This window comes from Phycodurus eques, chromosome 13 (genome assembly GCF_024500275.1).
Source record: "Phycodurus eques isolate BA_2022a chromosome 13, UOR_Pequ_1.1, whole genome shotgun sequence".
Classification (NCBI taxonomy): domain Eukaryota; kingdom Metazoa; phylum Chordata; class Actinopteri; order Syngnathiformes; family Syngnathidae; genus Phycodurus; species Phycodurus eques.
The window spans coordinates 13,817,438-13,838,648 of NC_084537.1; the positions used below are offsets into that span (position 1 = coordinate 13,817,438).

At 42.4% G+C, this 21,211-nt stretch overlaps 2 protein-coding genes across 2 annotated transcripts; one reads left to right on the plus strand and one right to left on the minus strand.

Moving 5' to 3' along the window:
- The first annotated feature begins 981 nt into the window (after nucleotides 1-981).
- Nucleotides 982-13,005, plus strand: LOC133411216 (elongation factor 2b). Its single transcript, XM_061693277.1, has 14 exons — nucleotides 982-1,076; nucleotides 3,581-3,795; nucleotides 4,588-4,769; nucleotides 4,843-5,054; nucleotides 6,177-6,355; nucleotides 6,465-6,570; nucleotides 6,668-6,920; nucleotides 7,452-7,647; nucleotides 7,725-7,848; nucleotides 8,682-8,924; nucleotides 9,056-9,409; nucleotides 11,340-11,522; nucleotides 11,725-11,857; nucleotides 12,186-13,005. Exons 1-14 carry the CDS (start codon nucleotides 1,074-1,076, stop codon nucleotides 12,377-12,379), a joined length of 2,577 nt encoding a protein of 858 aa, XP_061549261.1. The 5' UTR covers nucleotides 982-1,073; the 3' UTR covers nucleotides 12,380-13,005.
- On the minus strand, nucleotides 12,773-20,893 carry LOC133411231 (BTB/POZ domain-containing protein 2). Its single transcript, XM_061693305.1, has 9 exons — nucleotides 20,349-20,893; nucleotides 20,150-20,269; nucleotides 18,217-18,373; nucleotides 17,938-18,043; nucleotides 17,648-17,845; nucleotides 17,355-17,547; nucleotides 16,290-16,377; nucleotides 16,063-16,209; nucleotides 12,773-14,320 (listed from the first exon to the last, which is right to left on the minus strand). Exons 1-9 carry the CDS (start codon nucleotides 20,870-20,872, stop codon nucleotides 14,159-14,161), a joined length of 1,695 nt encoding a protein of 564 aa, XP_061549289.1. The 5' UTR covers nucleotides 20,873-20,893; the 3' UTR covers nucleotides 12,773-14,158.
- Between the last annotated feature and the right edge of the window lie 318 nt (nucleotides 20,894-21,211).

Genomic DNA, 21,211 nt, shown 5'->3' on the forward strand with positions numbered 1-21,211 from the left:
ATTGTGCACTCGTTATATAACCCTTCATGCAATGGCTATTTGAACACAAATGGTGCATCAACAGGTAGACAGACAATAGGAAAACTCACCGACATATATTCTTTATCCTCTGCAAAAAAAAAAAAACAGACAACTAACATTACTGTGGCTTAGTTGCGAAACTCATCATACTGTATAATACTTCCCCCTAGTGCACAGATGTCAAATTCAAGGCCCGGGGGCCTTATCCGGCCCGCCACATCATTATTATATGTGGGCCGCTAAAGCAAATCATGTGTCAACTTCCATGATTCTTGCTCAAATCTGTTCCAAATTTTTGTATAATATTCATATGTAAATAAATAGTAGTGAACTATTGTAAGCATGTTTTGCCTCCAAACCCCTTTTACAGTTACTTGAACAATAGCTGAACAAACCATTAGCCTTGACTTCTGATTTCAAAACTAGTTATCCATCAATTTGTTGTCTATGTGTAATAATATGATGAGGCGATCAAACATTGATATGGTTTTACAATCATAATGGCCGTCTGAGGAAAACTGTATCTACAATGCAGCCCGTGACAAAAATGACTTTGCCACCCCTGCCCTAGTGGGTACACCAGAAGGAGCACAGTTTCAATGGGCATTGAAGCATGAAATCATCATGCACAAACGATTGAATTCTTCAAATTCTATTTAATTATGTTATCACTGTACGTTTTTATAAAGTTCGATACTGTAGAGTGCTATTTTTCTTTTTTGTTGGTGTTTGTTTTGGGGCGCTCAATGGATCGACTGCATGTCCATTCATTCCAATGAAAAGATGATTTGAGATCAAATATTTGAGAGATATGGGCCTTTTGTGACTACAGTAACTTTTTATGTCTTTGAGTTCAGTGTTGCGTCAATATTTGTATTCAGCGCACATAGCTTTCCGCATGCCCCAAAATGTTGTACGCGTAGGCGCACAGCAGCGCCCTCTGCTGCTCGAGCGCCTCACCGCAGCCTGGCTGAACTGCGGCGTCTCTGCACGCACTTAAGTAACGCGGCATTCCGCAGCGATTTCGTGACGAATACACACAAATTGCCAAAATGGTGAGTCCGTGTCGAACCGTGTTGTTTTGATGAACGCACTGATGAATCTGTCGTGGCTAATCAGAAGTTGGATCTTGTTTTAAAAATAATAATAACCTCCACGTTTTTGTTGTATGGACGCAACAAGCGTCTATCGAGCCCGTTAAGCGTGTGTATTTACGGACGTGTGTCGTTACATGAATGCCTTTGCCTCATAGTATGTGCGCCTGTGTGTGTCGGATCCAGTGATTTAAAAAATAATAATAATAATAATACAAACAGAAAAAAGCGTACGAGGCTGTGTCCTCGGCCTACTTCCCGCACTGGCGTCCATAGCAAAGCGTTATTATGATGCCGTGCAGCTCAGCGTCCTATCCGATAAACATTTGTGCTCCTCGACAGAATCCTGGGATCACACCGCGTATCGATGACAAAACGCGATTCAAATCAAATTAGACGGTTGCGTAAACGCAGGAAGTAGCAAGTGCTGCGCATTTCATTCCCCCCCAGCGAATGAGACTTTATTCGCAGTTAGCATCGTTCGCTAGACTTGCACATATGGAATTCTGCCTACCTTTGCCTGGGAGTTTTTATTGACACTATTCATTTCATCTTATGTTTCTAATTGTCCTCGTGAGTGTCAAACTCGTGGCCTGGGTGCCAGATAATGTCCCCGCTACCTCATTTGATGTGGCTCCCCCAAGCAAAACTTTGTGCATCTATTTCATGTTTCTTACTAAACTCAGTGTCGAAATTGCAACTTGTCTTCTAATAACTATTCCAAGCACTTTTGGGGAACCAAACCCACCTTTAAACATAAATTGAACAACAGATCAATTCTTTTCCTTGACTTCTGATTTCAAAAGTAGTTATCCAACATTTCATTCTGCATATGTAATAATATGACTAGGCGATTATACATTTACTACACATGGTTTGACATAAAATGGGCATAGTGGAGGGAAATCAAAGCTACAATTTGTGGCAAAAAAAACAATCAATTTAATAAAATTAAATAAATAAATAAAGTTTGACACCATGACTGTGTACAGGATTGAGACACTCGTGCTTATTGGCACATATTTTAGATTAGAAAAATTACATGAAAACTCACTCAGGTCACAATAACTATACATACAGTACTGAACTATGTAATATAGTATGGTCTCGTCAAAATGTACTCATAAATGTACGTACTCTGGGCTGTACATATGTTAACTGTACTTGTGCAATCCAGTGGATGTCAGAATTTCTCCTGTCGCTATCATAGATAGATGAACAAAGATACATTATCCATCAGTCCATTTTCTATACTGCTTATCGTCAACATGGCCACGGGTGTGCAGCCTATCCGAGTTAACTTTGTGCAAGAGGCGGCGTACACCCTGGACTGGTCGCCAGACAAGCACAAGGTGAAAATTCGTCCATAAGTGTGAATATGAGTGTGCATGGTTGTTTGCCTAAATGTGCCCTACCATGACTCCGGTCCAGGGTGTACCGTGCCCCCAACCCCAATTTCAACTGGAATAGACTCCAACTCCCCTCCGACCCTACTGAAGAGAAGCGCTATAAATAATAGATGAATAGAGGGTCAAATATGAGAAACAGCTCTCAGTATGTTACAGTGCACTTTTGCACCAATAATAAACATACTGTTACATTAACACCTTTTTGGCAATGTCTATCAAAAGTGACCATTAGTACCTTTGTAAGGAAAAAGTTACAATGCACCTTGTGTTTTTCTTTATTTACAAACATGAAATGTGAATACTAAAAGCAACCCTGTGCACGGTGAACAGTAAAAAAAAGAATTACTATGGTCAAAATCACTGTTTTTTTTTTTTTTTATTATTTCTCGAATTTGAAATTTCATGAACTTGAAATGAGTTGATAAAATTGGAACAAAATAATATATATAATATCATTTTTAATGTGCCTTGTAATGTCAAATAAGGTTGCAACTAGCCCACAAGTGTGAAATGATGTGGACTTTGGAATGAGTGTAATATAGTTTGTTTATTAATGTATTTTTAAGACCTACCACAACAGTATGACAGTAACTACAACACCCACAACAACAATAGTAAGCAGACATTCAGAGACGCTACTGTATATACTGTTGTGGGCTGGGTAGTGATTAGTGATGACCCCAGCCATTTTATGTTCTCTGTCTTTTATAACCCATGCTTTTGTATTACATGTTGTTGTGCTGCTTACGTATAATAGATCAAATTGGGTGAATTTAAGGCTTGGTGTCGTCTGTTTTGGTGTAAACATTTTCTAATAATTGCCAAGGATGGTCAGACAGCAACAGTCTGCAGCCACTAAATGAAGGTACAATATTTGTCTTGGTCGTCATTGCCAGCCTGATAGATTGAGCTTCAAAATTACTTTCTTTTTATAACTCTACTTGGAACAGTTGCAGACCTAGTGGACATGAATTAAGAGATCAGGAATTGAAATGCACTTCCATTTGAAGTAAATATGAAGTGAAGTGAAATAAATATGTGTCACTGTCCTACCAGGTTAACTTCACCGTGGACCAGATCCGAGCCATCATGGACAAGAAGTCCAACATCAGGAACATGTCCGTGATCGCCCACGTGGATCACGGCAAGTCCACGCTTACGGACTCGCTGGTGTCGAAGGCGGGCATCATCGCTTCATCCCGGGCCGGAGAGACTCGTTTCACGGACACGCGCAAAGACGAGCAAGAGCGTTGCATCACCATCAAATCAACGTATGTGCCTCAAGTTCCTGAAGTAAATACTACACAGAAATATCCCTACTTGGATATTACAGTGTTCCCCCCGCTATAACATGGTTCACCTACCACAGCTATGTTACAACCCAGATTTTTTTTATGGAACATATCTACAAATCTCCGCTATATGACTGAAATCTGCTCGTGACTTGACAAATTCATAAATTCGGGCACTCGTAAATCGTCGCAGTGTGCTGGAGCCTATCCCAGCTGACTTCGGGCGAGAGGCAGACTACACCCTGAACTGGTCGCCAGTCAGTCACAGGGCACTTCTAGACACAGACAACCATTCGTACTCACATTCACACCGTCGCTGATTGGGAACTGAACCCTCACTGCCTGCACCAAACTCAGGCAAATGTACCACTACACCATCAGTGACTGTTTAAAATGTATCCAAATATATTTCATCTATTACCCAGATCTGAACTGTTTTTTTGTTTTAACTTGAGAGCAAAAAACTTTACATACGGGTGATGTATGGTGACAGTAAAAACTCAATTCACGAACAAGCAGTAGTTTTGGCAGATGCCTGTCGACAATTATTCAAAAAAGAGGTTTCAAGCTGTTTATTGCCACGCCCAGTTGAAGTTTCGAACTAACAGAACTAAACTGTCAAACTAATTCTAAAACAAAGACAATTACATATGCTCTATATTTCAAAGTACCACAGAGCTTTGCTTTAGATAGTCTGGTCGCGGTATAGCGGGGGCAACGCGATATACTCGTCCCAAAATGAATTGTTGTTATCCTTTCCTGTTCTTGCAGGGCCATCTCCATGTACTATGAGCTCGGCGAGAAAGACTTGGCCTTCATTAAGCAGTGCAAAGATGGAAATGGCTTCCTCATCAACCTCATCGATTCACCAGGTCACGTTGACTTCTCCTCTGAGGTTACGGCGGCCCTCAGGGTGACCGATGGAGCCTTGGTGGTGGTGGACTGTGTCTCCGGTAGTCTCCTTAAAACCCCTCATCCACACGTGAATCTTCTTCACTTCGGCTCACTTCTCATTTCCTCTCTCAGGGGTGTGTGTGCAGACTGAGACTGTACTGCGGCAGGCCATCGCTGAGCGCATCAAGCCGGTTCTGATGATGAACAAGATGGACCGGGCCTTGCTAGAACTTCAGCTGGAGACAGAGGAGCTCTTCAGGACCTTCCAGCGTATCATAGAGAACATCAACGTCATAATTTCCACCTACGGAGAGGATGAGGGTGGACCCATGGGCAACATCCTGGTAGGGCGCCTAAGCAACTCTGACACACTTTTACATGTTACAGCCTCCATGGGACCCGAAGCAAAATTTGATTCTCGGGCCCGCTATTTCTATCAATAACAATAAGATTATTAAAGAATCACACACCTACAATTAATCCAGTGGTGCCTTGAAATACAAGCCTTACAAGTTCTTCATAATACGAGCCGTTGTTTGGCAAATGTTTTGCATTGACTTGCGAGCAAAAATTTGAGCGATAGTACTGTATGGTGGAAGTTAACTCAACTCACCTGAAGCATTAGTGTGGCAGATGAAAAAAAAAGAGAAGAGGTTTCAAGATGTTTAAAACTACTCCTGGTTGAAGTTTACTGTCAAACTAAACATAAAACAAAGAAAATTTTGTGTGTTTAAAACAATCAAATAGCTTTGCCTAACGATAGTCCGTTTAGCTTAATGTTAAACAATGCAAAACTCCATACATGTGCTAACGAAGAGCATTAAAGGCGTTATAATATATATATATAAATATATATAACATATATATATAAAACCGATATTTAAACACAAATGATGCAGCAACACATAGACACACACACAATACTCACAGACATATTCTTTATCCATTGCGAAAAATGACTAATACTGCTGCATCTTGAGTGCACAACTGAGTCAGTTGTAAGATTAATTTTTTGCACGTGTCTCAATATCTGTTTTATACAGACACCAGAAGGAGCATTGCAATATCTATTGAATTGAAGCAAAAAAAAAAAAATCATTCTTTACATTCTATTTGATCATTTTATTATTGCACATTTTTATGAAATACAATATTGTAGTGTTTTTTTTTTTTTTTTTTAATTAAAAACACGACACATTTTTTTGTTGGCTTTTTTGGGGAGGCTGGAATGGATTAATTGCATTTCTATTCGTTTCAGTGGGGCGAAAGATAATTTGAGATGCAAGTGTTTTGAGTTCGCAGCATGTCCAATGGAACAAATTAAACTGATTTCCTCATGTCACCACTGTACCTAAATAATGATGTGACCGAACAGAGATGCCGAGATACAGAGGACCCTGAGCAGGTGCTTAGTCTGGCTACAGAGATTACGTATTTCTAAAAAAAACAACTGTTTTTGTTCTCAGATTGACCCTGTTATAGGCACAGTTGGGTTCGGTTCTGGTCTGCACGGCTGGGCTTTCACACTGAAGCAGTTTGCTGAGATGTATGTGGCCAAATTCGTTGTTAAAGGAGAAGCTCAGATGAGTCCAGCAGACAGGTGTAAGAAAGTAGAAGACATGATGAAGAAACTGTGGGGGGAGAGGTAAAACTGCTCAATTTAACAAAACAGAATTTAAAAATGTGACAGGAAGCATGGCACCCTAGTGGTTAACGCCACTGATTCTGTGTAATAATTCATGTGCTCCTTGCAGATATGTTGATCCAAGTACTGGCAAGTTCACCAAGACTCCTACAGGTCCTGATGGCCAGAAATATCCTCGCTCTTTTTGCCAGTTTGTTTTGGACCCCATCTTCAAGGTAAAAAGCTGCCACTTGAAATCTTTAAGAAGAGCCTCGTTCACCGAATGAAATGAAGAATTGACATTCAAACTGCATGTGCAATTGCCTCCGTCAGGTGTTTGATGCCATCATGAATTTTAAGAAGGACGAGACGGCCAAACTCATTGAGAAGCTGGATATCAAGCTAGACTCTGAGGACAAAGACAAGGAAGGGAAGGCTCTGCTGAAGGCGGTGATGCGTCGCTGGCTGCCAGCCGGGGAGGCCCTGCTCCAAATGATCACCATCCAGCTGCCCTCACCTGTCACCGCTCAGAAATACCGCTGTGAGCTGCTCTATGAGGGCCCGGGAGATGATGAAGCCGCCATGGGTAAGTAGGAGTACTCACTAGGCGTGGGCTGGTCACTGGTTACAAGGTACATCGCGGTTTCAAAAAAGTCACGGTTTCAAAACCGAGCAGTCAGTGAGCCCTACAACTTTTCGCTTTGTTCGAAAAGTCAGCTCTTTTGGGAAATGTTCAGGTACCGCGACTTGGTAGAGGAAGGATATGCAAAACGTATACGTTCAAAGTGGCTGCCATCACTCTTCGACAAATTCAAGGTAGCGTAACGCGGTCTTGAACGTTTGCAACACGCTATGAAGGTTAGCATGTCTGCAATGGGTGACCGCAGACAACTAGCTAACTAGCATGGCTAACTTCAGTTCATTGCCGCTCTGACGTTACTTCACAAAGCGTCTCCGCTTTGTCTTTTGCGGAGCCGATCAATGACATAATTGATCGGATCGGCGAATTATGACATTAAAGCCGATCAGCATACAATGCTAATCATCGGCCGATACCGATACGGCCGATAAAATCGGTGTAAAGTCTAATTCTGACTGCTTTATTGTGTTATCACAGGTGTTAAGAACTGCGATCCCAAAGCTCCTCTGATGATGTATATTTCCAAGATGGTCCCGACCAGTGACAAGGGTCGCTTTTATGCATTTGGCCGCGTGTTTTCTGGATGTGTGTCCACCGGCCAGAAGGTGCGCATCATGGGGCCAAACTTCACTCCTGGCAAGAAAGAAGACCTCTATATCAAACCCATCCAAAGGTAAGCAGGTTTATTCAGGACATTCGTTCCAATATAATGACACATTTTCTCAACATGACCTAAATGTTGTTATCCAGGACTATCCTGATGATGGGCAGATATGTGGAGCCTATTGAAGATGTTCCATGTGGCAACATTGTAGGTCTTGTTGGAGTCGACCAGTTCCTGGTGAAGACAGGGACTATCACCACTTTTGAACAAGTACTATTTGCTTCCATGTCATTTTTTTCAGTTTGTATTTGCAAATACTCGAATTGCACAACTGGTAAAGAAAAACCTTCTATGTCATTGGGCTAAGGCAGGGAGATTGAAAAAAAAAAAAAACAGGGTAAACAACTATTATTATTATTATTTTTTTTCTAGCCTTCTACCACTGTAGTATGAACATGTGAAGTGTCAGTTGAAAAGATGTTACATGACATAAATAGCTTTCAAGGGAGACGGAATGCCTACCGTAATTTACAAACATTACAACAGCTAAGTTGTTTCAAAAATAGATATGGTGGAAATTCAGACATAGTTAACATGATCAGTGAGGAACTGGCTAATTCATTGACTTTTCTGTTGCTCGGATTAATGGCTCAAACGTGCTCTTTTGATGCTGAAATGGAGAGACTGCTATTGAGCTGTTAGCTAGCAGGCTAGCCATTATGTTTTGTTAAGTTAGACACTTATCTCACTGACCTGGAGACTCGTTGGCAACCTAATGACGACTCGAGTCAATTCACGGACTGCGGATGCATGTTTATTTTCCTTACAACAGCATCAACAAGTTCGTATTGTCTTGGTGAATCAAGTCAGCACATCCGCGGTAAGATAGACTAGTACATTGGATGAGAAGGAAGGAAGGGGAGTAGTTGAAATGCTCGTGATAGATTAAGTGTTTTAATGAATTTAAAATAATTTTATTGTATCATTACTTGCTTATTTTCTACTCCTCATGCACGTCCCATGTCTATAGGTAATCCACCCATTAATTATTGCTTGGTCCAAATTTAGCAGGATTTCAGCTGAGTGACTGTGTGCCTCTGTAGGCCCATAACATGAAGGTGATGAAGTTCAGCGTCAGTCCTGTTGTCAGAGTTGCCGTGGAGGCCAAGAACCCGGCCGACTTGCCCAAGCTGGTGGAGGGCCTGAAGCGCCTGGCCAAGTCTGACCCCATGGTCCAGTGCATCATCGAAGAGTCTGGGGAGCACATCATCGCAGGAGCGGGCGAGCTGCACCTGGAGATCTGCCTGAAGGACTTGGAGGAGGACCATGCCTGCATTCCACTGAAGGTAAGGATGTCCCCCTATGATCAAATGAGATCAAGGTAGGATTGTTGAGACGTAACGTATTATCCAATGCACAGCATTTAACATTTAAAAAGACATTTTATTCACGTTACTTTCTTCTCTTCTTTTTGCAGAAATCAGACCCAGTTGTGTCTTATAGAGAGACGGTGACAGAGGAATCTGACCAGATGTGTCTCTCCAAGTCTCCCAACAAGCACAATCGTCTCTTCATGAAGTCTCGTCCTTTCCCAGACGGCTTGGCCGAAGACATTGAGAAGGGTGACGTCACGGCTCGTCAGGAGCTCAAAGCTCGTGCGCGTTACTTGGCCGACAAGTACGAGTGGGAGGGGACTGAAGCCAGGAAGATCTGGTGCTTTGGTCCTGATGGAAGCGGGCCCAACTTGCTCATAGACGTGACAAAGGGGGTCCAGTACCTCAACGAGATTAAGGATAGCGTGGTGGCTGGTTTCCAGTGGGCTACTAAAGAGGTGTCCATCAGTAAATTTAAAAAATTCAATTAATTGTGTGTTTCAGTGTTCCCCCACTATGCCCCTGTTAAATTGCAAATTTTTAACTGAGCGTTTTTTTTTAATGCATTTAAAAAATACAGTGTTACCCTGCACTTGTGATTTGCTACTAACCGAGTTACCTAGTCCAGGGATGTCAAATGAATTTTTGCCGTGGGCCAAATTGTTGGCATGGTTTCCCTCAGACGACTGTTCTGACTGTGAAACCATATGAATTTTTCCTCACCTCCTCATAATATTCAGTGGGAGCTGGTCAATAGAGGGCGCTAAGGGAAAAGGACAAAAGTGAAATAATGACAATTTTAAATATAAAATAATAATTGAAATTATCTAAACATATATGTAGATCTGTTTTTAGAATAAATAGTATAAATAAATAGTATAAAGTTTATGATGAGTAAAATGGATTTGTTTATCTCTGGTTGTTTCATTAAATGACGCAACTTCCAGTTTAGGGCGCATTGACGTTTTCCCAATCACTAAATATTTGACATACATTGTCGGGCGTTGGATTCCATTCAACGTTAAACAGTGTTACTGTTAAACCCTCCCACCCCCATCGAGTTACTGTAAGAAGGGGTTTGGAAACAGAAAAAAAGGCTTGCAATATCTGTTATTATTTATTACATATGATGATTTGACTGCGATTGGCTGGCAACCAGTTCAGGGTGTACCCCGCCTCCTGCCCGATGACAGCTGGGATAGGCTCCAGCACGCCCGTGACCCTAGTGAGGAGAAGCGGCTCAGAAAATGGCTGGATGGATGGATGGATGATAATTTGAAATTTTGGCTCAGATTTTAGCAAGAATCATGGAAGTTGACGCAAATCAATTGTCTGCAGATTTTCGCTTTTTGTGCTCCGGCCCAGGCCCTATTCCCAGAAGTCTACTGTGTATATATATATATTTATCCTCTGTGAACAACGACTAATATTATAGCAGCTTCCCCATGTATGAATCCCGGTTGTCAAATCCGGCCTCGCCTGTCTGGAGTTTGCATGTTCTCCCCATGCCTGCGAGGGTTTTCTCCGGGTACTCCGGTTTCCTCCCACAGCCCAAAAACATGCATGGTAGGTTAACTGAAGACTCTAAATTGCCCATAGGTGTGAATGTGAGTGCGAATGGTTGTTTGTTTATGTGTGTCCTGTGATTGACTGGCAACCAGTTCAGGGTGTACCCCACCTCTCGCCCAGAGTCAGCTGGGATAGGCTCCAGCTTACCCGCGATCCTAGTGAGTAAAAACAGTATGGAAATTGGATAAATTAATGGATGTATTATACTGTCCCCAGGTGGCCATGGCGTGCACACCAGAAAGAGCAGCACAATGTCCATTGAATTGAAGCAAAAAAATGGGGCAAAAACTGCTTAGTTGTTTACATTGTATTTAATTATGTCATTACTGTCTGTTTTTATAAAGTACAAAAATATAGAGTGCTTTTTTTCTGGAGGTATTTCCATTCATTTTAATGGGGAAAGCAGCTTCATTTAGACAGGCCATCGCCCTGTCGTATAAAAAAGTAATGTTGTGCTGCGATCTTATGGCATCTGTAGCCAATTTTACACCTTTTGGGGGTGTAGCAATTACTCGCAGATTTTCACATAAGGGAAAGGACATCACTATACGTATAATATTTTCTACACATTGTATGCTTGATTTTTTGGGGGGTTCAAATACCTTTACAATGTCTTTAAAAAGTGTTTTTTTTTTTGTTTTGTTTAAATTGGTTTAAAGGTTATGTGGGGTTAAAACTATTTTTTAGTTTGTTTTAACATGGTCTCTCTTCATCGCTGATTTTCACATTTGCGGGTGGGTCTGGAATGTATCCTCCGCAGTAAACTGGGGTTCACTGCATTTGTTGATGATGAACTGTAATTTGTGATTGCTCTTGCAGGGTGCGCTGTGTGAGGAGAACATGCGCTCCATCCGTTTTGACATCCACGACGTGACGCTGCACGCTGACGCCATCCACCGCGGTGGAGGACAGATCATTCCCACAGCTCGCAGGGTTCTGTACGCCTGCCAGCTCACCGCTCAGCCCCGACTCATGGAACCAGTGTACCTGGTGGAGATTCAGGTGTGAATGCATTCTGCAGGTTTCCTTTACAAGTCTTCAGCTGTATAGTGGGGAACTCTCTTTCTGCAGAATTTGTACTGAATTTATAAGCTACAAAATGAGAGAAGTAGAAGAAATGAAGACTTAAATATAATTTCATGGAACAAATTAAATAATTTAGGTTCTAAATGTCAGTGTTTGATGCTGTAATTTTTCCATTCAGTGCCCTGAAGCTGTGGTAGGGGGGATCTACGGTGTTCTGAATCGGAAACGAGGTCATGTGTTTGAGGAATCTCAAGTGATGGGAACCCCCATGTTTGTGGTGAAAGCCTACCTGCCTGTTAACGAATCCTTCGGTAAGTGTTTTAGTCTGAAAACTGCAATCACCACAGGGAGGTTTCAGAGCCATCTGTTGGTGGGTGTCACGTAAGATAATTTATTATTATATTTCTCTCATATACACTACTGAAATGCTCACATTTCTGAAATGCGCTCTTAGTTTCAGTTGTCTATGAGTGCATTTCGGTTGTGCGAGTGAAAATAATTGTATTGTGTAAGAGAGCCTTTTCAGCCATTTTAAGGGCTAACAGCCTATCGTCGTTTAATCTGCCTTTTGCCCGACATTACAAAAGGAATAGCATTTCTATTTTTGGTAGCTAAAACATGAATGTCATTTCCTTCAAGGATTCACCGCTGACCTGCGTAGTAACACTGGGGGGCAGGCCTTTCCACAGTGCGTGTTTGACCACTGGCAAATTCTCCAGGGTAACCCTCGAGACCCCACCAGCAAACCCTCCGACGTTGTTGCTGAAATTAGGAAGCGTAAAGGTCTCAAGGAGGGGATCCCCGCGCTGGACAATTACCTGGACAAATTGTAACAACTGAGCCTGGATTTACATATACGTCCAACTCTATCACTAAATCTTAACCTTGTGGGCACTTTAATAATCTTTGCACTGGCTTAAGTTTGCACAACGGGTTCACCTTAAAGTCTCCACTTTAAATAAAATAAAATAAAATTTAAAAATAAAGCTTTTGCGCGTGTTGTTGTAGGGTAATGGGGGTAATAATGCTTACCTTTTAATTTCACAACAACAGTACACCAAGTGCCTAGGTAAAAGGTCCTGGGGGAAATTGGAGTAAAGCTGTTGGATGATCAATTCCTTAATTTCCTTTTTTACATCCCCCGTCACTGCATTTCATCTGACACTACGGCTCTATAAGGAGCACTGTGATCCTGCTGCAATAATGTACGAAGCGAGCAAGAATGTTTCAGGATTGGTCGAGCTCTCCATTAAACTTCACTGATCATAACGAATAAAATATTTGACTGCAGATGAAGTGGCTTTTTCTTTTTTTTAATTTCTTAACTCATCGGGTAAAGCACCAGTGTCCTCATTGAAGTTTCCTAATTCAAAACTGATGTACACTTTTTTCCTCTTTATTCACATTTTCTCAAGTTATATATGCAATGCTAATAAATGCCTGATTTTAAAAAATGCAATCATTGGCAAATCTTTTACAATCCATATTGAATCAATTACAGAATGACATAGTCAGTGTTTATAGAGAACACCTGAAATGCTTTCTGAAAATAGTCACCAAATTCTTAACTTGATACCTTTCGCACAAATGTTTAATGAGCTGATATCAAAGCAGGGTTCTAGCACACCATCTTAACATCACAGCTTTTTGTTTCAATGACAAACTATCATGTCAGATATATTGCTTCTTCAAAGTATTTCCTCAATGATAATTCTTTTATTGATGTGATGCAGGGATCAATTTCTGAAGGCATTCGGTTTTACCAAAGCAGTTGGAACTTTAAATAATGATGTTCATGTTTGCACTTTCGTCTACTGAATATAGGAGGAGGAGGAGGGGGGGGGGGGGGGGGTAATACAAATCAATCTCTTTAACTGACATTATACAGAGCAAATTTGTGGGAGTTGAGGTTTGTACAACAATTAAACGTCAACACCGCCCTGGGCCCACATATTTACAACAAAGTTAAAAGGAAAGGGAAAAAAAAGGATATGAGAAGAGTTAATGTGCATCGGTGAAACAACCCAAAATGCAAAGGCCAAGAAAGGTCTTTTGGATATAGGCAACCAACAAGCAAAGCTACAAGAGCAAACAGTTTGTACTGAAGTAACTAAAACTTGCTTATTATGTGGTACTGTTATTGTTAATAAGTTTGGTTTGAATATGGCAAGAATCCATAAAGCCTTTAAAATGTGCAGATGGATGTGATGGGTACCTGCTGCCATGTAGTTGTGAAATGCTGGTCTGACTAGCTTGGGTAACATTCAGTGTCAAGCTGTTTGTTGGCAACCCACAGCAGCGATATCTACGAATGCCAATAATATCAGCAGATACGCCTCATTTGAATTTTGTTCCGCTGTGGAGTCAATGACAGTCATCATTTTCAGAAACATCAAAAGAGAGTGCATCTCAAAGGACAAACTACACAAATTATTGTGACCCATCGCCTCATAGGTATTGGTCTTCCAATGTGGCCAACAGTACTGTACCATATGGAGGGGACAGTATTATGACACGAGCCCCGAGACACAGACCTCCCCCCCACCCATCCCTACGGCACTGCTTCCAGGCTGTCACATTTGATGGAACATCACCACAAAAGTTGAAGGTGACTATGTGTAGAAGATGACCTCGGGAATCTGTCCGTCCTCTACAGAAGTGCCATTGTTGTTACCCGCCGCGTAGCAGAAGGTGAAGCAGGTCTTGGTGCCGGTTGTTGATGACTCATGTGTTATCTTTCGCATTCCCTTAGTCCCATAATGAGAGTCCGGGCCCTGGAGGAGAAACACAGAGAGAAGGAGGGGTGACTAACCACTGCCAGAACAGACACTATATAGCGATGGAGTTGATTTTACATTCTGTTGATCTATTTTCTGACTTGTAATTGAACATAAGCAAAAGTTACACCACACTTTTTGACATCAAATCTGTCATAAAATCATATTGGACAACTACCAAACACTAGGGGTTAAACGACTAAAGATTTTTTGGTAGTCAACTGTAATGTGATGAAAGTTGTCCATGAATCGATGGCATCATTATTATCACAGGACAGCGCTACCCAACCTTTTTTGTGCCACAGACCGGTTTCACTTAACATATTCCGACTTACAGGCATAGAAACTACTAAAAACAAAGGATTAAAAATACAACTCACCATTTCGCTAATTGCAGTTGTAATTAGTACGCATTACTTGGAATTAAGACGACTAAATGCCAAAAATATGATTAGCGATTAGTCGAGTACGCATTAAATGTAGTAAATTCAACTATTCGGTTCAACCCTTACCGAACATAGTTGTGACTCAAATGTTGTGTAGCCATTTCCTCAATTACCATAAACATGTTAGTATCCAGAGGCAACGGAACCAGGTGGGCCTGGGGGGGCACGTGCCCTCTGAGCAAAAACTCAGTACCAGCTGAGCAGCAGCTATATCTTTTTTTTTTTTTTTTTCTTCTCCCTGTTTATATGTTCAAATAAAGCAATCAATCACAAACGGGAAATAGTTTTGAAATGCTGAAGAAGCAAAGTCAATGAAACTAAATAGCTGAGTTTAAAAGGCCATAAAATCTACATCAAGGGCCCCATGCACAGCTAAACTCAATTTAAAAACATTGGTGTACAATACATTTAATTTCATAATCTCGGTTGTTTAACGTTTATATGGTGTAAATATAGTTTTTGGTGTTATGATAGGTGAAAAAATATTTTATTAATCACTCCAATATGTTGTGACTGAGCTAGATTGTATGACTTGACTTATGACTAGCTTGATTTATTTATTTTTTTTTTCAACTGTAACTTGACACTTGCTTGAAACTTGAAGGTTAAGACTTGAGACATGACTTGCATGTAGTATGTGACTTACACCCACCTCTGCCATTTGCACAGGACTGTTATCAAATTAACAGATTTTTTTTTTCTTTTAGGCCACTCAATGGCATTTTAACGACTCGTAAAAATGGATCACAAAATAAATGTTTCGTATCATCCCCATTTAAACACTGAAAGACTTATCTTGCAGGTATATCAAATAGTGAAACACGGGGCTGTTCTTTCTCCGTGTGCCCCTCCCAGATAATTAGCTAGATAACGCTTCTTCAGCGAGGTGTTCACTGTGACCAGTGTGACATGACTTCCATAACTGAAATTCTCAACCCCAATCAATATGCTGTAGGCTATTGTTCCATGTGTCCCTACAGATAATGAGCTTAATAACACTTCTCAAGTATTTACTGGGACCAGCAGAGCCATAATAACCCCATAACTGAAAAGCTCAACCCCAATATATGGCAAGTTTATTTTCAAAATACGCTTTCAGCATAGTCACGGACTACAAATTAACCACCTTTTTTTGCAGCTCTGATGTTAAAAACTTTAGGGTCAATACTTGAAATGTTTCAATAATGCAAAGAAAAAACATACCCTGAACTCCTCCACAAAAATGAATACATAAATCACTGTATGTATCCTTTCATTTAGCCTTTCGTATGAATGGGAGTTGTCAGAGCAAACCTTGAGTGTAGCACAGGCAGTGTAGTTAACATTGGGCAGTATCTCCACTGGTTCTTTGAACATGACTCGGAAGGTGTTGGCCGACCCGTCGCAGCTGAAACCGGTTTCATTCTGGCCCAGTACAGTGTTACTGTCTGTGTGAATAATCTGTACAAACAGAGGGGAGATGCAGACATGTCGGAAGATAAAATAACATGGTTGAAAATGGCAAAACATCTGGATCGTACCTGAATGTTGACTTGGTAGTCCGTCGGTCCGTGTATAGAGCCGTACAGGCCGAATCCAACCACAAATATCCTTCTGTTTACTGAGAACCTACAAACATTTAATATTACCTTAAGAGATGTACAGTGGTACCTTGACTTATATGTTTAATTTGTTCCGTCACCGAGCTCGTAACTCAATTGACAGTGCTCCCCGCATATTCGAAAATTTCAGATTCATCGATTGGCAGATTTTTGTAATCTTCTATTCGGCCGTTTTGTAAATGGCAGCACAGTGAACGACTGGTTAGGACATCTGCCTCGCAGTTATGAGGACCTGCGTTTAAACCCGGCCTCGCCTGTGTGGAGTTGCATGTTCTCCCCATTTTCTCCGGGTAGTCCGGTTTCCTCCCACATCCCAAAAACATGTGTGGTAGGTTGATTGAAGAGTAAATGACCGTAGGTGTGAATGGTTGTTTATTTCTATGTGCCCTGCGATTGGCTGGTGACCAGTTCAGGGTGTACCCCGCCTCTGGTCCAAAGATAGCTGGGATAGGCTCCAGCACGCCCGCGACCCTAGTGAGGATAAGTGGTACAGGAACTGAATGAGTGAGTGAGTGAATGAATGAATGAGTGAGTGACTGTACATAGTGAAAGGCATGTGGCCTAAGGAATGACATCAGGAGCCGAGTCGGATTGGTTTGCTTGATTACGTGTGAGTGTTTGGGCGTGAGTTGTGGCCTACAGCAGCCCCTTGAGAGTGTTCTCATTTTGTATTGTGTGTTTGACTGTTGTCGCCATTCAATAAACACCTAAAAGTACAGTACATCAGCAACAGTGGCTCTACGTTCCATTAGAGTACCTTTATTGCTGCATTTTTCTTCCATTCACTTGAGCGGCAGTGTATCTGAAGCTCGCTTGTTAACTCAAATTTTGGATCACAACACAAAGCAAAAAATTAACTGACTAAGCGACAGCTGCCTTGTGACTTGAAAAAGTCGTAAGTTGTGGCACTCATATGTCAAGGTACTGCTGCATATGAGCCACACAAGAACAAATTGGAAAACATTTCAATAGCTCGCGGCTCACCGTATGCGGTCACTTGTCCCACTGTAGCCCCAGCGACTCTCCACCTGTCCAAACCGCGTGATGCTGCACTCCTTCCCTCGGAGGCAGCAGCGAGGCCGATCGATGAAGTCTACACGCGGTTTAGGGTTCACTGTGAAGTGGAGGAAAAGACTCACCACCTCTCTGTCAGTCAGTATGCTGGACTGGGCTGGGCCTGATAAAGAGAAAAACACAATCTATGAGTCTGCCTGTGCGCTTTTAAGAAATAATTAAATTGCAGTGTAGAAGGGAGGTTTTGTTGCGTTTCTGTTCACCTGCAGCAAATTCTTCAATGGTCATGAGAGGGAAGCGGATGAGTGTGAGGGCTTTGCCCAGCACTTTGCGCTTGTTCTCTGGGGTGGGCTGCAGCTGCTGCCTGTGAGCCTCCGCCTCCGCCCAACGCACTGCAGCTCCAAACAAACGCACCTCGCGCACGCCTAAAGTGTCCCTCTCCAACACAGCAACCAGCGTATCTAAAAGGAGAGAGAGTGGGGTAAATAATCATCAGATGCAACACAATATTAGCTATGAATGTCAAAATTAAAAGGTGAGCAGGATAACATACCAAGGTCAATGTCTGTGAAGCCTTCAGCAGCGAGAGCATCTCCTGTGTTCTTATCGATGTTTTCTAGACAGAGGCTGGCAAGCTGAGGCTCATCAAATAAACGTGCCTGAAACAAGAATACACTCACACGTCAAAACATAAGGTAGACCTGCATACCCTTTTCTATTGCTGGACCCCCCCCCACACACACACACACACACACGAATTACACTATGCAAGCAGTTGTGTGTATTTGTACATCAACTTTAAAATCAGTTGCACATAAAAGATTTGTCTGACCTGTGTGAGCAGCATAAAAGCATTGTCCGCTCTCAGGTTCTTCTTGAGGAACTCCACACAGTGTGCCTCCAGGGCTGGGACGGCGTACTTTTTGGCGGTATAGAGTGTGGTCATCACGGTCTCAGGCCCGATCTGAACTTCATCCGAGTACAGAAACCTGCATGGGGTCAAAGTGTACCCTTTAGTAGCATCACAAACGGATTTTATAGGGGCTACACCTAACACACAGATGTACACTACAGTATGTAATATATTATAATCATCCACTCATCTTTCATAGGTGACATGTAAAAACTAAATTCTAATTAAATGTGTAAGCCCTACGATTGGCTGGTGACCAGTTCAGGGTGTACCCCGCCTCTCGCCCGAGGACGTGGGAGGAAACCGGAGTACCCAAAGAAAACCCACACAGGCACGGGGAGAACATGTAAACTCCACACAGGCGGGGCCGTGATTTGAACCCGGGTCCTCAGAACTGTGAGGCAGATGTGCTCACCAGTCATCCACCGTGTCGCTTAATTAATCACATTATCATGAATACATTAATATAAATAATTATATATATATATAGAGAGAGAGAGAGAGAGAGAGAGAGAGAGATTACATTAGATTAGATTAACAGATATTAGCATACTGTTGTGGGTTGTCAGGGCCAACAAGGCTTTCACTGCTGGCCTTCTCAACCTAAATTCTAATATTTGCTTCATGAAATTGTATTCATTTATTCCCAACAGTATATTCTCTTCAATTCATAGCATTTCTCTTGGCTGCCCTGCTTCCAGTAAATATGTATTATATTTTTTAGGGGCCAATCAGATTTCAGCCTCTATCTGTGCGCTCCCATGTCAATCTAATCTGCCCAGTGCCTTCAAAATCAGTAGCGCTGGCCAGTGTAACAAACTATATTAATAATGTGACTGGTTCTTTAACCAACCAGTTAGCTGGCCCACAATAATGTCAGCATTTTTCCATCTCCTGGTTGATTGGTCAGAGTCAAGTGAAATTCAACTAGCAAAACACAACTCTAGGGATCTGCACACATTAATGCATTTAATAAACAGCATCTCTGGCGACGATGGTGTATTTTGTTTAATGTTTTTGTCATGTTAGGATGAATATTGATTCTGTACTGTCCCAGATGATGTACGTGACACAGTTGTCTGCTGTTACACTGCATTTTTGGATAGTATTGATAGTTTCCATAATTACAACATGACAGTTGTAGTATTAAGTTGTATAAGTGGCCACGCAAGGCCCAGATACCAAATACACCACACGCCGCTAATAAGAACTCTAACTCTGAGCGTGTGCAATTAAGAGTGGGCCTGTGCGTTGGCTTTTGTGACGTCAGTGATTGAACAAAGGAACACTTCAATTGAAACATCAAAAGGCACATTTAAGCTTGAACATTGGCTCAAGTCAGGGAGTCTGTGTGTGGAGTGCTTGGCCAGGAGTTGTAGCAGAGAGCAGCTATTGGATGCATGTGCATTCTTTTACCAATCGTGGTAATAAAACATACTGAAGTGGCTCAGCGACTGTGTCATCCTTGACCACATATGAGGGCAATACAGCACTAATTATGTCGTCGTTTTTCTCAAAAGTATCAATTAAAGAGGCCTAACAGTACCCTACATGAACAAGGAAACACTCCCTCTTAACTGGAGAAAGAACATCAGAATCAAGAAGTATGATGAGACTCTACCTTCACAGGTTGAAGAGTTGACAGAATAGGGTGGATGTAGTAAGAAGGAACAATGCACCGAGCAACCATTGCAGCAATACTATACTATGCAATGTCATTTACTGCACAGCCTCGTTTGTGTTCGTAAAAATCATGGCGAAGTTGTTGGCTGCAACCCTGGTGGCACAAGCCCCTGCCCTCGACAATAAGACAACATGCACACCAATTATCGGTCTCACTGCTCCTTCTTACTTCAGCAGCGCCAAAAAGGCGGCTGGTTCCACGTCAGGGAGCTCGATTTCCGTTGATGTCGTCGCCATTCCACCGTTGAACATGGCATCAAACACGGCACTTCCAACGGCCAGGACAAACCTAATTATTCGAGTAATAAGCAGCCAATTAGTTAGTAAAGTGCCCCCGTGAGGATTTGTATCATGAATCATCATATGACCTGTGCGCAGGTATCCTCTGAACCCCCATTCCTTTGCCCACCAAGAAGTGGACGTCGCTGAGTACTTCGTTGTTGAACAGAAACGCAAACCTCTCCTTCACGGTGCTCTTTGTCGCTTGCCAGTTGTACACCGGCTCTCGGTACACCAACACGGACGCGGCAGCCGGAGTGGCAGCGGGCGCCGCCGCCGGGGGCGCGTTCGACGGCGCGATTGTTGCCATGTTGGATGCCGGGGTGGCCATGGCTCGGGCGGCCGCCGCACTCGCCGCGGTCGGTGGCTGAAGAGCGCTCTGGGCGGTCGGTGGCGCTCCGGAGGTCAGAACTTCGTTGCCGTCTACACCGCCAGGCCCCAGCTGCGGGTTGGAACGCCGAGCAGCTCCCTGGGCCCCGCCAGACGAACCTACCGCGCCGCCATTGGAAGCCGGCATAGAGAAAACGCTGTTGCTGGGTTGGCTGTTTCCCAGAGGACCCGGACCAGCAAAGTTGAGGCATGGAGGCCTGCCACTGTTCTCTCCAGCAGCCATCTTACATGTAGCATAGGCGTAAACAACACGCTTCTTCGCCTCGTTAATTTGTAGTAGTATTAATGTCATAAGGCTACAACAGCGCCCCCTACCACGCGTGTTTTCAACGGTGTGTACAGTATTTTTTTGTTTTATTATTTTCCATCCATCCATTTTCTTTACCGCTTATCCTCACTAGAGTCGCGGGCTTAGTATTATTTTATTTTATTTGTTGTTGTTGTTGTTGTTGATGTTGCGGGGAGAGCGAGCAATTAAAAGAAACTTGACCAGTTTTAGCCAACAGTAATTTGAAATGAAGCTTTGGTGAAGCACTGAACCACTTGGGCCAATTGTTTTGAA